This window comes from Semicossyphus pulcher, unplaced genomic scaffold (assembly GCF_022749685.1).
Source record: "Semicossyphus pulcher isolate SPU_LCO1_2020_fin unplaced genomic scaffold, fSemPul1.0.p SCAF_14, whole genome shotgun sequence".
Taxonomy (NCBI): Eukaryota; Metazoa; Chordata; class Actinopteri; order Labriformes; family Labridae; genus Semicossyphus; species Semicossyphus pulcher.
The window spans coordinates 169,286-183,822 of record NW_027211648.1 but is presented as its reverse complement, the minus strand read 5'-3'; the positions used below and the strand labels follow the sequence as shown (position 1 = coordinate 183,822).

The following is a 14,537-nucleotide window of genomic DNA, read 5'->3' as shown; positions in this document are numbered from 1 at the left end:
ATGAGTAGATGGATGGATGAGTGGATGGATGGATGAGTAGATGGATGGATGAGTAGATGGATGGATGAGTGGATGGATGGATGAGTAGATGGATGGATGAGTAGATGGATGGATGAGTGGATGGATGGATGGATGAGTAGATGGATGGATGAGTAGATGGATGGATGAGTAGATGGATGGATGGATGAGTGGGTGGATGGATGAGTAAATGGATGGATGAGTAGATGGATGAGTAGATGGATGGATGGATGAGTGGATGGATGAGTAGATGGATGAGTAGATGGATGAGTAGATGGATGGATGGATGGATGAGTAGATGGATGATGGATGAGTAGATGGATGGATGAGTAGATGGATGGATGGATGAGAAGATGGATGGATGAGTAGATGGATGGATGGATGAGAAGATGGATGGATGAGTAGATGGATGGATGAGTAGATGGATGGATGAATGAGTAGATGGATGGATGGATGGATGAGTAGATGGATGAGTAGATGGATGGATGGATGGATGAGTAGATGGATGGATGATTAGATGGATGGATGGATGAGTAGATGGATGAGTGGATGGATGAGTAGATGGATGAGTATATGGATGGATGAGTAGATGGATGAGTAGATGGATGAGTAGATGGATGGATGAGTAGATGGATGAGTAGATGGATGGATGAGTAGATGGATGAGTAGATGGATGGATGAGTAGATGGATGAGTAGATGGATGAGTAGATGGATGAGTAGATGGATGGATGAGTATATGGATGGATGGATGAGTAGATGGATGGATGGATGAGAAGATGGATGGATGAGTAGATGGATGGATGGATGAGAAGATGGATGGATGAGTAGATGGATGGATGAATGAGTAGATGGATGGATGGATGGATGGATGAGTAGATGGATGGATGGATGGATGGATGAGTAGATGGATGGATGAGTAGATGGATGGATGGATGAGTAGATGAATGAGTAGATGGATGGATGGATGGATGGATGGATGGATGAGTAGATGAATGAGTAGATGGATGGATGGATGGATGAGTAGATGGATGGATGGATGGATGAGTAGATGGATGGATGGATGGATGGATGAGTAGATGGATGGATGAGTAGATGGATGGATGAGTAGATGGATGGATGGATGAGTAGATGGATGAGTGGATGGATGGATGGATGGATGAGTGGATGGATTGATTTTAGATGTCTGTCTGATGTTTCCATTCATGATATCTTTGTCAGAAACGTTGTAGATCTCTACGATGAACAATGCTACGAGGAAGAAATGATAATCAATAATTCACATTTTGAGTAGTGAGGTTGGAGTTATAGATATCATTACTTGGAATTGCAACTCGTCAGAATGACATTATAGATATGTTGGCTTGGACTAAGTCAAAACTAGTCAAATCGCCTCCCTCTGGCCTTTTCTTTTATCTGCCACTGTTTCAAAGCTTAGCGGACGCAGGGATAAAAGAATGTTTGAATCTGTTGAATCTGCAGCGGGGAACTCCAAGAGTTCTGGCAGCTCATACTCGCTGTGCAGAACGTGAGACGTGTCACTGATGATCTTACTGGCTTCTCGCAGAGTAGCCTGTTCATAAATACTCTGCATGGATAAGTGCTCTTTAACACAATGATCTTCATGCAGTATGGATAAATGGGATAAGTTTACTTTGTAACTGCACAGAGAGGTTACCAAACCAAGCTGTGATACTGTACCTGATTAGACTCTCTAGCACTGCCTGATAGAATATCACCATACATTTCTTGTCTGCAACAGAGCTTATCAACATGTGTGCTCCAAGATATTTGTATGAGTGGACCTGAGCAATGACTTGGTTGTGGATGACCACAGGCCTGTGGTCACCGACTCCCCGGGGGTCAAACACCATCTCTTCTGTCTTATTAACATTCAAAACAAGGTGGTTGTCGTCACACCAAATTACAAACCTTTGAATTTCCAGAAAGTATTCTGATGGGTCGCAGTTCTTTTTCAATAAGGATAAAATTGCAGTGTCGTCTGAGAACTTAATGATGTGATGGTTTGGATAAAAACTTCTACACTCATGGAGTGAACAGGACCGGTGAGCTGACGCAGCACTGGGGGGCTCCTGTGCTCAGAGTTTTAGGTTCAGACAGTGTTCCATTGACACTGACCTGCTGTCTGCGATTGGTTGAAAATGAATAGAACCATTTGGTAATAAGAGGGTGACCTTTAAAATGATTCATCCTCTTAATTAAAAGCTGTGGCTGTAACGTATTAAAAGCAGAACTAAAGTCAACAAATGGGGTAGAATCCTCCATGTGCCTGTTAATAAAGTGAGTCGGGGCTAAAATGGCATCCTCTGTGCTTCTGTTCCTCTTGTATGCAAACTGAAAGGGATCCAAAAGACAACTGACTTCTGTTTTCAAGACATTGATCATAATTCTCTCGAAACACTTGATAACTAGTGAAGTAAGTGCAACAGGACAGTAGTCATTATTCTCTTTACAGCTTGCTTTTTTGGGTACAGGAATGATAATCGAACTTTTCCAGATAGAGGGTACAGAGTAGGTGTCTAGAGACTTCTGGTAGATGGGGCACCAGGCTTCTGCCAGCTCTTTACAGCAAGATTTCAATAAGCGCCCAGAGCTGCCATCCGATCCTGAGGCCTTCCTGGGGCAGATGCATGAAAGAAGTCTTTCCACATCGTGCTGGTCAATGGTTATTTCCACAGCGTCAATATATGATAGGCGATACACAATCCAGAGCCGCTTTTTGCTCTTGTGAGAAGTCTCTTGATTCAAATCTACAGAAAAAGTTAATTTGCCTTTTCCCTCTTATTTATCACACTTCACACATCACATACCCCTCTTAGCTGGTTCCATGTCAGTCATGGCTTTCGCAGATCCCACAGTTTCTTAGTGTTCATTGCCAAGCAGTGGGATTCAGGTTTGTCCCTTTCCTGACTCCGAGCTGTCCTTCGTTTGAGATGAAGTTCTTTCTGCCTGTTTTTCATACTTACAAGGTCCCCGCTCTTTCTGTACTATGCACTCTTTAATTTCCTTTGAAATATAAGATTTATTATTTGGGTACACAGTAATCAATTTTTGAGTGAACACACTATCTTTACAAAAGTTAATATAATCACTATTAATATTAGTGGCCTCCTCTAACTCCAGGCTATGAAAGAGGTCCCAGTTGGTACAGTTTCAATACTATCTTTATTCCATATGTGTACAGTTATAACCAGTGGTCTGCTGCTTCTAAGCAAGGACTTATACGTGGGGATCACATGGACAGCATTGTGATCAGAGGACCCTAAAGGGGGTTTAACCTTTGCTGTGTAGGCATTTTTAACATTTCCATAACATTTGTCCAGAATATTTTTACCTCTGGTATTACAGTCCACGTATTGATTGAACCCAGCTAACATAGCCTCAAGAAACCGTTCAAGGAAACGAGCGAGTCGGGCAGGTCGTCCCGTAGTCATGTCTCAGTGAACACAAGCAGGCATGACTCCCGGTACTCTTGTAGACAACTGGTGTTGACCCTGAGCTCCTCAACTTTCTCTTCAGGGAGCGGACGTTGCAGAGAAGCATGGAAGGCAGAGGTGGTCTGTTTGCTCTTCTCCAAAGTCTCTGTCGTACTCTGCCGCGTTTTCCCCTCTTCCACGACCGTCTACTGCCGCCTCCAGTCGGGCACCAGGTCAGCGGTTCCCTCGGTAGCTGGGGGGCAGGTGTGTGGCTGGGACGGAGAAGCAGGAGCTGGTCTCGGGTGTAACTCCAGAGCGTGGCCGGCATGATGCCCCGGCTCGGCAGCGTGGAGTGGCATGTTAGAAGCCAGACTATTAAGATCACAAACAGTCCTCTCAGTAGAGACAGCATCGTGTTGCACTTGTTGAGCAACGTGTTGAGGTAAAACCCCAAGGGTTAAAAATAGGTTAAAAGATACCACTTACAAACAATCAACGAAAACACTAAGAAAACAGTGAGGCAGCAGCAGGAGGCGGCCGGGGTCGCAGCAGAGCAGCCCACCGGAAGTACAGATCACATGAGAGGTTGATTAAAGTGTAGACACACACACACAGCATGGGAAACTTTACTGTACATCAGGGGCTCACTGCAATAAGAGGTTGTGGGAGAATCAAAGGCTAGATATCATCATGGCTGGAAATGTGCGATGTATTCATATGGGTGCGTTTGCAAAATGCTTTATGTGCTGTAATTAGCACTGAAAGTTAGAATGACCATATATCTGTCACACAAAAAGCCAAGACATCTTTGTTAAAGTGTCACTACAGACAAGCCACGTAATCATCTGATGTTAGTGAGCCAGAGTCTCCCAGTCCTGCTGCTGCGCCTGCTGCTGCGCCTGCCGCTGCGCCTGCCGCAGTGCCTGCAGCGGAGACACCACCCACAGGAACATGACAGAAGCCATTTATTAATGCTGTAACTATCATTTGATGCATGAATTGTTTGTTTTTCACTATGAGTACTATATTCATCACTTTTCATATTTGATTCATGTTTTTTTTGTCTGTCGCCTGATTTCAATATGTTAACAGATTAAAGGATGGAATACAGCGGTTTCACAACAAGTGTGGTTTCCACTTCAAAGAGGAGCAAGAGGACCAGGGGGAGTGACCGGGAGACGGAGGAACACGGCCAAATAAGGATGCTGCTGATGGAAGCGCTGAAGAAACGGGCGACACCTCCCCCCTCAGAGGATGAGCTGCTCTCTAGCAGGTTTCTTCCCTACAAAGATTGTCGCCCCAGCACCAGGAATATGTATAATTTCAAATTCATAGATTAATATATGAAGCGAGCACTGTGGTGCTAAATTTGGAGCCAATTGAATAACGGGGCGACGATCTGTGCAGGGAACGAACCAGGCTTTCCATTTGAAAATAGTTTGTATTTTTTTATTTCTCATTCACACACTCACACTCACACACACACACACACACACACACTCATACACTCACACTCACACTCACTCTCACACTCACTCTCACAAGTTAACCAAATAAAAGCACTGAGAACTAAAATGTATATGCCTTTCTTTATGTCATGAGATAGATATTAGATTCATATTAGAAGTTGGTCAGTATCAGGCCACATCAGGGACAATGCTGGAGACAGCGGAGACCTCAACACGTCTGTGATGGTCCTGAATGAATCACCAGAGGCTCGATATCTGCAGCATATAAAACATTTAATTGAACATAGTTGTGAAGAAGATACTGTAAAAAAAAATCTGTTGTTAGTTGTAGTAGTTTATTGATATGGCTGCACAGCTGCTGTCATGAATATTATATAAAGTTACACAATATGAAGATATCTGTGTATATACACTGACTTTGCTGCCGTATTTTTGCCTTATTTAGATTATATTATTTTGAGTGTTGATGGAGCAGCTACAATGTTAACATAGCCCCGATGGATCAAAACTCCGTTCAGAAAACAAGCAAGTTATTTCCCCAATAGATCCCTCAGGTGACCAGGGTGTACTTGTTGTTCCCCGTGCACAACTGAGGACAAAGGTGGCCGCGCCTTTGAATCTCTTGCTCCGACACTTTCGAACACTCCTTTCACTCATACACGGTTTGCAGTTTCAACTGATGCTTTTAAAAAGCTGTTAAATAGATATTTCTCTTTCTCGGCTCCGCCCACATGGTTACGTCATTACATAAACAAACCCGTCACATTTGAGAGGAAACCGGAAGTGTCGGAGTGATGTCTGCTGATGAAAACAAAAACAGGTCCGTGTGCGCTCGTTGGTTTACAGAAGAGACAGATATGTGACGGACCGTTCGACAGTCAGAGGATCATCATGGAGGGGCACACCGCGCTGAGTCACGTGACCTCTTCCTTCTAGCTTTGAGAAACAAGCGTTAACGTTAGATTAGCCTGTTAGCTCAGTTAGCTCCTACTCCCCCCTCTCCATGGCGTCCTCAGCAGGAGTCCCCCCGCTCGGCCCGGACCCTGCCACCTTATCCTCTGGGCCTCAGTCCGCCGCGAGGCCGCCTTTACGCCCCCATCTCCCCCACCCTGGTCATTCCTCCCCGGGCTGCGTGATGCTGGTGGAGTCGGTGGACGACGCGGAGGGTCTGTCGGTGGCGGTGGAGCGGTGCCCCCTGTGCAGCACATCTCGTCGCAGGTTGACCTGTGCCCGCTGCGTGCAGGCCGGGGACTTCGTGTACTTCGACGGGAGGAACACCGAGAGGTAACGTTCAGAGTTTAGTACCCTAAATCACCCAGTGTACAGCCTGTGTTCCACTGTCTTTTCACTGCCAATACTGAACCTCATAGCCATATTCGGTATTTTACAGCGGCCCTAATGTTCTGAAATCACACTTAACATGGTTATAGAAGTTATTTGTATGAAGATATGAACCCTCTTCACAGTTCGGCTGTCATATCAGTAATCAAATAAAGATTAAACCCAGCCATCTGCAGCGTTTTTATTTGTACCTGAAAACTGACAAGGGAAGGTAAAAGCGAAAGTCTCAGGTGTGCCACCGAGCAAAGCAGCGATTTCTGTTAAATGTTGATCGCAGGTGAAGTAAATTAATGCTGAAATTAAAAGTGGATCAATTTAGAAAAAAATAAGTTTGTCTGTAGATCCATGTTAAATTCGTTACATTAATTTATGACATGTTTCTCAGCAGACACTCCTTTAAAGTTTTTAAGTTATCAGTTTTATTTCAGTAACTTTATTATCTAGTTACACACACCGAGTCACTGTTTTGGTTCAGGCAAGTTAGCATTAGCAGCTAACACTCCTCAGATCTAACAGTGGTTGTTTGTTAGCTAACTGTTAGCTCTGTTGTCTGTGGGTTTTTAGTGTTCATCAGGTGAATTAGACTCTATTAGCTGCTGAGTCACTGTGTTACTTGCTAAGCTAGCTTCTCTGCTACAGTTGCACAACATGTGAAAACCTGAAATAACTTTGACCTCATAGTTGTCATGTCACAGAAGTTTCCCAAACTGGGCTCTGGGGACCATCCAGGGTCTCTCAGAGTCTTTAGAAACTCTTAACTGCTCTGAAAAGTTTAAATTCTTCTTCTCCTCTAAATATTCAATGTGTTTGTTTCAGATACACAGAGAAGCTGCAGCGTCTGAAGGAGCTGAAGGAGGAGAAGGAGCAGCTGCAGCACAGGTAACTCACTTTACAGCTGTCAGACTGAAGACCATGTGTTACTGTGATGTCCCTAATATGATACAGACATGATTATTTTAGGAACTCATATAAGTCAATATAAACAGTACAAAACTCTGTTTTCTCCTCAGAGTGATTCAGGACATGGACAGGAAGCTGCAGGCCGATCAGATGGTCAGTTCACGTCTGTAACTCCACAGTTTTTACAGTGTTTTCTATTAAAACAATAAGACAGATGTTCTACAGTCAGAGGCCTCTAACCTGTACGGAAGCAGAGAGAGGACATAATAGTTATAACTGAATATTTAATCATAACATTTGAAAATAAACATCTTCATCAGAAAATATATCTGATGAAGATTTCACTCTTTGTCACATTCAAAATAGTTACCTGACCCGAGTGAGGATGATGATGATGATGATGTTGATGATGATGATGACGATGACGATGACGATGACGATGACGATGACGATGTTGATGTTGATGTTGATGTTGATGATGATGATGATGATGATGATGATGACGATGACGATGATGATGATCACACTGACAGCTGCTGTTTCCTCAGAAATGGAAGATCACGTCTTGTAGGATGAAGATTGAGCAGCTGAAGGAGGCGGTCGCCGGGGGCAATGAGGAGGTGAAGAGCGGTCAGTGTGAACTTGTTTAAAACTTCTCCTCCTCCTCCTTCAGTTTGTCCATCATTGGGAAAACATTCTCTGTGAAGAAGAACAAGTTAAAATTCACTAAAGTCAGCTTAAGTTTTTCTCCTCCTCCTCCTCCTGCAGATAAGGAGCTGCTCCTGCACTCTCAGGAGGAGTGTCAGCGGCTGCAGCGGCGCGCAGGGCGTCACCAGGAGAAACGGGATAAAATCGAGCGTCACAACCGTCGTTTGGGCGAGCTGCTGGAGCGACGCAGCCGAGAGCTGCAGAGCCGCCTGAGTCAGCTCGCCGCTCTGAGACGAGAGCACATCCTGGAGCTCAGCACACACATGTTTCCCCTGCAGGAGGAGAAGCAGGAGCGCAGGTACGTTTCAGCTTGTCTGAAACTTCCTGCTGAGGCTTTATGAGTCACAAACGCAGACAGGAAACGGAAAGTAGACTACAGGAAGAGGTCACAGGTCAGTCCGTTAGCCGCTGGCTAGCAGCTAACGTCTGTACAGTGAGTACAGTTTATGAAACATGATGATGAAGCAGAAATCTTCAGCTTGCACACTGAACTGAAAATCATCACACACCTGTGTGACAGTTAAAGAGAGGCTCAGGTGTGTCTGACCTGCTGTCTGCCTGTGTCTCTGGTGTGAATCTGCAGGTAGATGTTGAGGGAAAAGAACATTTTCTTTAAAGAGAACACCTGAACAGGTGAATAACTGATTAATTGGATCAGAATGACCTCACTTCCTGTCAGAATTGAATCTTTTTGTCTTCAAATATTTTTTCTTTCTTGTTTCTAAACTGAATTTCTGTCAGACTCACCGATTAGTCAGGCTGCACGGTTCTGTCCAAACTGACCGTCACATTATTTATTTATTTATTTAGGGATATTTTTTATTGTACTTTCACATTTAGATAAACAGCAACACTTTCATTCTGTGCTGCGTTCAGGCTCAGGTACAAATTTAGCATCAGACTCAGATTTAAAATCAGGTCCTTTACCTGAGTGTGGTGCATCATGGGTAATGTCAGTGTGTCTGTGGGAGCTGGGTGATAGGGTGTCTCTGTGCAGCGTCTCTGTTCTGGATGTCTGACGTGACGCTGGAGGACGGGCAGCAGCTCGTTCCTCCTCTCGGCCTTCACACACTCATCATGCTGCACTTTGTGCTGCGACGAGCCGTTTCAGGGGAGCAGCTCTTCGTCTTCTGTTCCAGACATTCGACTTTAGTTCCTCCGTCCGTCTCTGTTGTTCACTCTTCCACTCTAAACTGCCGCTGAGAGGACAGTGCTCATCACATGACCTGCCAGCTCCCCCAAAAGTGAAGCCCAAAACTCTCCATCGCCCCCTGGGGGAGCGGCTGTTAGTTCAGGGAGCGTTTGATTTGATCTGCAGCAGAGTTTTACGGGCGGAGCATTTTAAACGCCAATATCACCGTCAGTCATGTGTTTTTAATCGTGGGAAGAAAAATCATGATCTGGATTAATATTACATTGATTGTGCAGCCCTACTAATCATCATCGCTCTCTTAACCCGCTGTCCGCCCCTGCGTCTGTCCCTCAGAGACCCTGCTGATGTGGTGGCAGAGTGTGACCCCGCACTGACCTCTAGCACGGTGAGCGAGCTGGCGGAGGCTCGGAGGACCACCTACCTGTCGGGACGCTGGATCTGGGACGACCAGAATGGAGAGACCAGCATCAGCATCACAGGCCCCCCCGTCAGCCTGCCCAGCAACGGAGACTGCTCCGCCTACTACAGCTGGGTGGAGGAGAAGAGCACCAATCAGGGCCCAGGTAAGCAGGGAGGGGGTGGGGCTCGAGTGTCATAAATAGGAGACAGACGGCACTGTATGTAGGATGCATAGACTGTATAAAAAGATGGACGACATGACAGCTCCCTAAAAGTGAAGCCAAACCCTCTCCATCGCCCCCTGCTGACTGGCTGCAGTATAGCTCATAAAGCCCGCCTCCTCCATGTTAACAGATGGGACATGAGAATACACGCCCCATAAATTTTTCTCAAACATGGTTTCTGTCATTATAGTTAGTTCTTATCATGCTGATTTATGTCACAGTGTTCATTTTTAATTAGTTATTTGATGCTGTCAAAATGATGATTGACAGCTCTGTTGACAAATACGGCTCCTGCAGCCGATCAGTTCCAGGTGAGCAGAGTGGAGGACGATCTGCGAGAGGAAACGTAACTAAAACAATCACTACAATCATTGAAGTTTCCACACCTGTGAACTTTAACCTCAGACCAACACAAGAAGCTGTTCTGCTGTTAAACACGCCGGCGTGTGGGATCCTTGCTGTTCTTTCAGTAAGTTAAGTGTGTGTTTGGGTTAGCGGAAGTGGCTACGGCCGCTTCACTCGCCGATCTCTACTGCGCAGACTCTGGCTCCGTATGACGTCACCATCGCAAGATGGCAGCGCCTATCACAGGGCTGTTTTGGCATCGATTACGTACAATGGGAGCAGATGGAGACGCGTCGTCCATCTGTATATACAGTCATTGGTAGGATGTATAAAGCCCCCAGTCTGACATACTGGAGCCAGAAGTGACCTGAGCTGAGGTGACAACTAGCAGCTCCCAGCTGTCACTCAAAGAGGCCACGCCCCTAATGCTGCATCACTTTAAGCCTTAATATAATGTAAACAGGTGAGCTGTATAAAGATTCTCCCCGTACAGTTGTCATGAAGAGAGAAATGAGCTATAGAGACCCAAACTGTTTTTTGTACCAGGCTGTAAACATGTTTATTTCTGCTGTAAAGTTTAACATGGGGCTCTATGGGGACTGACTCACTGCTGGAGACAGCCTCAAGTGGACACCAGAGGAACTGCAGGCTTTGGACCTGCAGGATTAGCCTCATGTTTTAGCCTTAAAGCTGCTGCTTTGTTTCCAGCTGTGCGGTGGCCATTTTGAATGTTTTATCATTTGCACACTCGACTCAAGTCCTCAGTGTGAAGTCAATCTGATGAGCAGCCGTTACAGATGGTTTTACCTCCTTGTTGACCTTTGACCTCCTGTTGCAGAGTTGGACCACATTAATCCGGCTCACACTATCAGCGCTGCTCTCTGCTACGCCACGCAGCTCGTAACTATCCTGTCTCACATCCTGGACGTCAACCTGCCCAAGAAGCTCTGCAACAGGTGAGACAGGAAGCACCTGCTGCTGCCTTCACTGACAGAGCAGAGTCAGGAAAACAGAGTGTGCGTCTGATGTAATGTTTGTGTTTGTTCCTCAGTGAATTCTGTGGAGAGAACCTGAGCAGGTACCGCTTCACCAGAGCTCTGAGCAAACTCAACACAAACATCCTGCACCTGTGCTTCTCTCAGGTAAGACACGCCCCCTCCCAGGTAGACACGCCTCCTCTCAGGTGAGATAAACCTCCTGTGATGTTTTTAACCTGTTGTTGTTCTGTGTTTAGCATGTTGACAGTGAGAAGCTCCACCCACATCACACCCTGAGGAACATCATATTTCTGGTTTCCCCCAACAACGACAACCTGGGCAGGTGAGACACGCCTACTATCTGTCTGATTGGTCGTTAAAAAGATCATCCTCAGCTCAGCCTCACCCAAATGACCAATCGGAGAGCTGTGGTGCATTCAGGTTCCACCTCTCTGATGTAAAATTCAAACATGTGATGCTGTTTGTTTTTGTCTCTGACCCGTCTACTTTGTCCGGTCCTTGTCCTGGTTCTCGTCCTGGTCCTGGTCCTGGTCCTGGTCCTGGTCCTGGTCCTGGTCCTGGTGCAGGACGGGTCCATTTGAGGTGAGCGCTGACCTGGAGGAGTCGATGGAGTTCGTGGAGCCAGAGGCAGCGGGGCCGGCGGAGGAGAGCGGAGACGAGGCGGTGACGGATGAGGAGACAGACCTGGGGACGGACTGGGAGACGGTGCCCAGTCCCCGATTCTGTGACATCCCATCACAGGTAAACTCACCTGCACCAGGTTCAGACAGAACTGATGAAGTGTGGTTCAGTCCAGAGATCCTGAAACAGCGAGCACTAAATAACTAATAAAAGTTTACTGATCAGACACAGCTTCGGTGTGAAGTGACTACAGATAAAGTTTCTATTTAAAACCTTTAATAATCTTTGAACACATCGTTTACAAACTCAGACATAAAGGTTCATATATATTATAACATTTACCCCTCCTCCTCCTCCTCCTGCTCCTCCTCCTCCTGCAGTCCATGGATCTTTCCCAGAGTGCATTGCAGGTGTCCCAGCCCTCTGCTAACACAGGAGGGATGATCTCGTCAGCGGCGGCCTCAGTCACTTCCTGGTTCAGGGCTTACACCGGGCAGCGCTGATCAGACTGAACCAGACCAGAACCACCGAGAGGAAGTGGACTGTGATCCTTTGCAGGTCTCAGACTTTGGCCTGACTGAGGTCAGAGGTCAGGCTGGTGGGTCAGAGGTCAGCCAATCACAGGCAGATGATCAAACTTTATAAATGTTAAAGTAAGCGATCAAACAGATGACCCACACTCACCTGAAGGCATCACGATGTGTTTAAAGACAATGAAGCTTCAGAACATCACAGTGACGAGTGTCGGACATGTCGGCTCGTTTATTAACAAGTTATTATTTAACATAAGCACACAAACGTATGTTCAGTCATCAGTGTGGAGCGGCTGTGAGCTCATCAGTGTGTTTAATAAAGCTGCTCAGGTTCATCATGTCGCTGTGTTTAAAGTGTGTGAGATCAATAACTGATCACAGCTGATCTGTCAACAAATGTCTCATCATGTTAACCTGGACTCACCTGGGGGCCGTTCAGAAAGGTGGTTTAGTGAAACCTCGAGTTTGTTAACCCTGAAATGAGGGAAACCTCAGGTTTGCCGTTTCAGAAAGAGAGGTAACTTTAACTCTGAGTTGGTTACTATGGTAACTGTCTGTGAACCTCACCTGGTCGGGAGCAGGTTTTCTTCAGGACACTGAGTTTCGTTCTGTCTCCTCCCTCTAGAATATAAAACCCTCCTTCGACGTCCTCGTTCATTCAGCCCGTCTCGCGTGTTTGAGCGGTTCGTCTCTGTGCTGCTCTGACCGCTTTGCAAAAGTTTTTTTTAATTATAATAAATGAATCAAAAGACAAATCTGTGTCAAAGTCATCATTTGTAGATTTTCCACCACCACTGCCGAGAGCGCTCAGATAAGACAAGTGATCATTTATTTAATCCTCTTCATTCCTACCAATAAAAGCAGCTGTTAGTTCTTGGAACAATGTTTAAACAAAAACAATATTCAGTTTACTCAACATGAATTATAATGTTTGTGAAGTCAGCATCATGTTAGGGATAAAGCTAATGCACATTAAAACAGCCACTGAATGATATTTAATCTGTTTCATATTTAAAATGTGACTGAAGTGAGGTTCAGCCATGAGCCTGTTCTGCCTGAGCCGCACCTTTCAATGATGTTCTGCTGTTTTATTTTTAGCTGCTTCCATGTATGTTTTTTTCTCCCGCTGCATTGCTCCTAAATTAATATACATTTTAGCTTCCGGTCGTGATGAAGTATTAAATAAACAGACCAGTTCAAACTGACGCGTTCACTCGAGCCGCTTCTCTCTCTTTTGCAGCTGCAGCCGTGTTACTTTATGTTTCTAAAAACATGCTCGTATTCGCTGAACGTCCGCGTGAGGATTTCGAGCTCCGCTGGTGTGACGTAGGAGGACCTCTTTTTGTGTACCGTTGCCATGGTGAATCGTGGTGTCGGGCTCCATTAATGCTGCCTTTTTACAGTCAGCGTGCACGCACTTAACTCCGGCTGAACCTACTCAGAGATGATTGAACTAACTCTGATCAGCTGTTCTGGAACCGAAAACTCAGAGTTTGTTGAACCTGCTTTGTGAAACGGACCCCTGGATATACAGGACTGTGCAGAAGTTTAAGCCAGGTGTGAAAAATGCTGTAAACTAAGAATGCTTTCAAAAATAAATATGTTTATTAGCATTTTCTTATTATAGCATTCCATCAAAGCAACATTCAATAACAATTCAACAGTTAAAGAGCAAAAATGCCAACATGCACACTCCTACATACACACCCATACACACTCACTATCAACTTGCATAGATATGAAATTAAACAATAATTGAATAATAATTGTTTATTTTCATCAGTTTAAAAAACGATCAGTGAGCGAACAAAAGAAAAATCTAAATCAAATCAATATCTGGTGTTACTACGCTTTGCTTTCAAACCAGCATCAGTTCTTACAGGTACACTTGCACACAGTCAGGGATGTTGTAGGATCATAGTCAGGTGTATGATCAACCAATTATACCAGACAGGTGCTAATGATCATCAATGTCACATGTAGGTTGAAACAGTCATTAAGTGAAACAGAAACAGCTGTGTAGGAGGCTTAAAACTGGCTGAGGAACAGCCAAACTCTGCTACCAAGGTGAGGCTGTGGAAGACAGTTTCATGTCACAGGTCAGACATCATGGCAAGACTGAGCACAGCAACAAGACACAAGGTAGTTATACTGCATCAGCAAGGTCTCTCCCAGACAAAGATTTCAAAGCACACTGGGGTTTCAAGATGTGCTGTTCAAGCTCTTTGGAAGAAGCACAAAGAAACGGGCGACGTTGAGGATCGTAGACGCAGTGGTTGGCCGAGGAAACTTAGTGCAGCAGGTGAAACACACATCGAACTTATTTCCCTTCCAAATGGGAAGATGTCCAGCAGTGCCATCAGCTCAGAACTGGCAGAAACCAGTGGGACCCA

The 14,537-nt window shown here is 45.3% G+C and overlaps 1 protein-coding gene across 1 annotated transcript; it reads left to right on the top strand.

Moving 5' to 3' along the window:
• The first annotated feature begins 5,705 nt into the window (after positions 1-5,705).
• atg14 (autophagy related 14) lies at positions 5,706-13,715 on the top strand. Its single transcript, XM_069661597.1, has 11 exons — positions 5,706-6,206; positions 7,080-7,142; positions 7,274-7,316; positions 7,712-7,793; positions 7,932-8,169; positions 9,358-9,587; positions 10,831-10,948; positions 11,044-11,134; positions 11,227-11,312; positions 11,557-11,731; positions 11,992-13,715. The coding sequence occupies exons 1-11, from the start codon at positions 5,926-5,928 to the stop codon at positions 12,112-12,114; spliced, it is 1,530 nt and encodes a 509-aa protein (XP_069517698.1). The 5' UTR covers positions 5,706-5,925; the 3' UTR covers positions 12,115-13,715.
• The last annotated feature ends 822 nt before the right edge of the window (positions 13,716-14,537 follow it).

What these genes read in the sequence shown, in the direction of transcription:
- atg14 (XM_069661597.1), top strand. Translation starts at nt 5,926, where the DNA reads ATGGCGTCCTCAGCAGGAGTCCCCCCGCTCGGCCCGGACCCTGCCACC. An exon ending in AGCTGCAGGCCGATCAGATG is followed by an intron (nt 7,317 to 7,711) that starts GTCAGTTCACGT and finishes CTGTTTCCTCAG; the next exon opens with AAATGGAAGATCACGTCTTG. An exon ending in TCTGTGACATCCCATCACAG is followed by an intron (nt 11,732 to 11,991) that starts GTAAACTCACCT and finishes CTCCTCCTGCAG; the next exon opens with TCCATGGATCTTTCCCAGAG.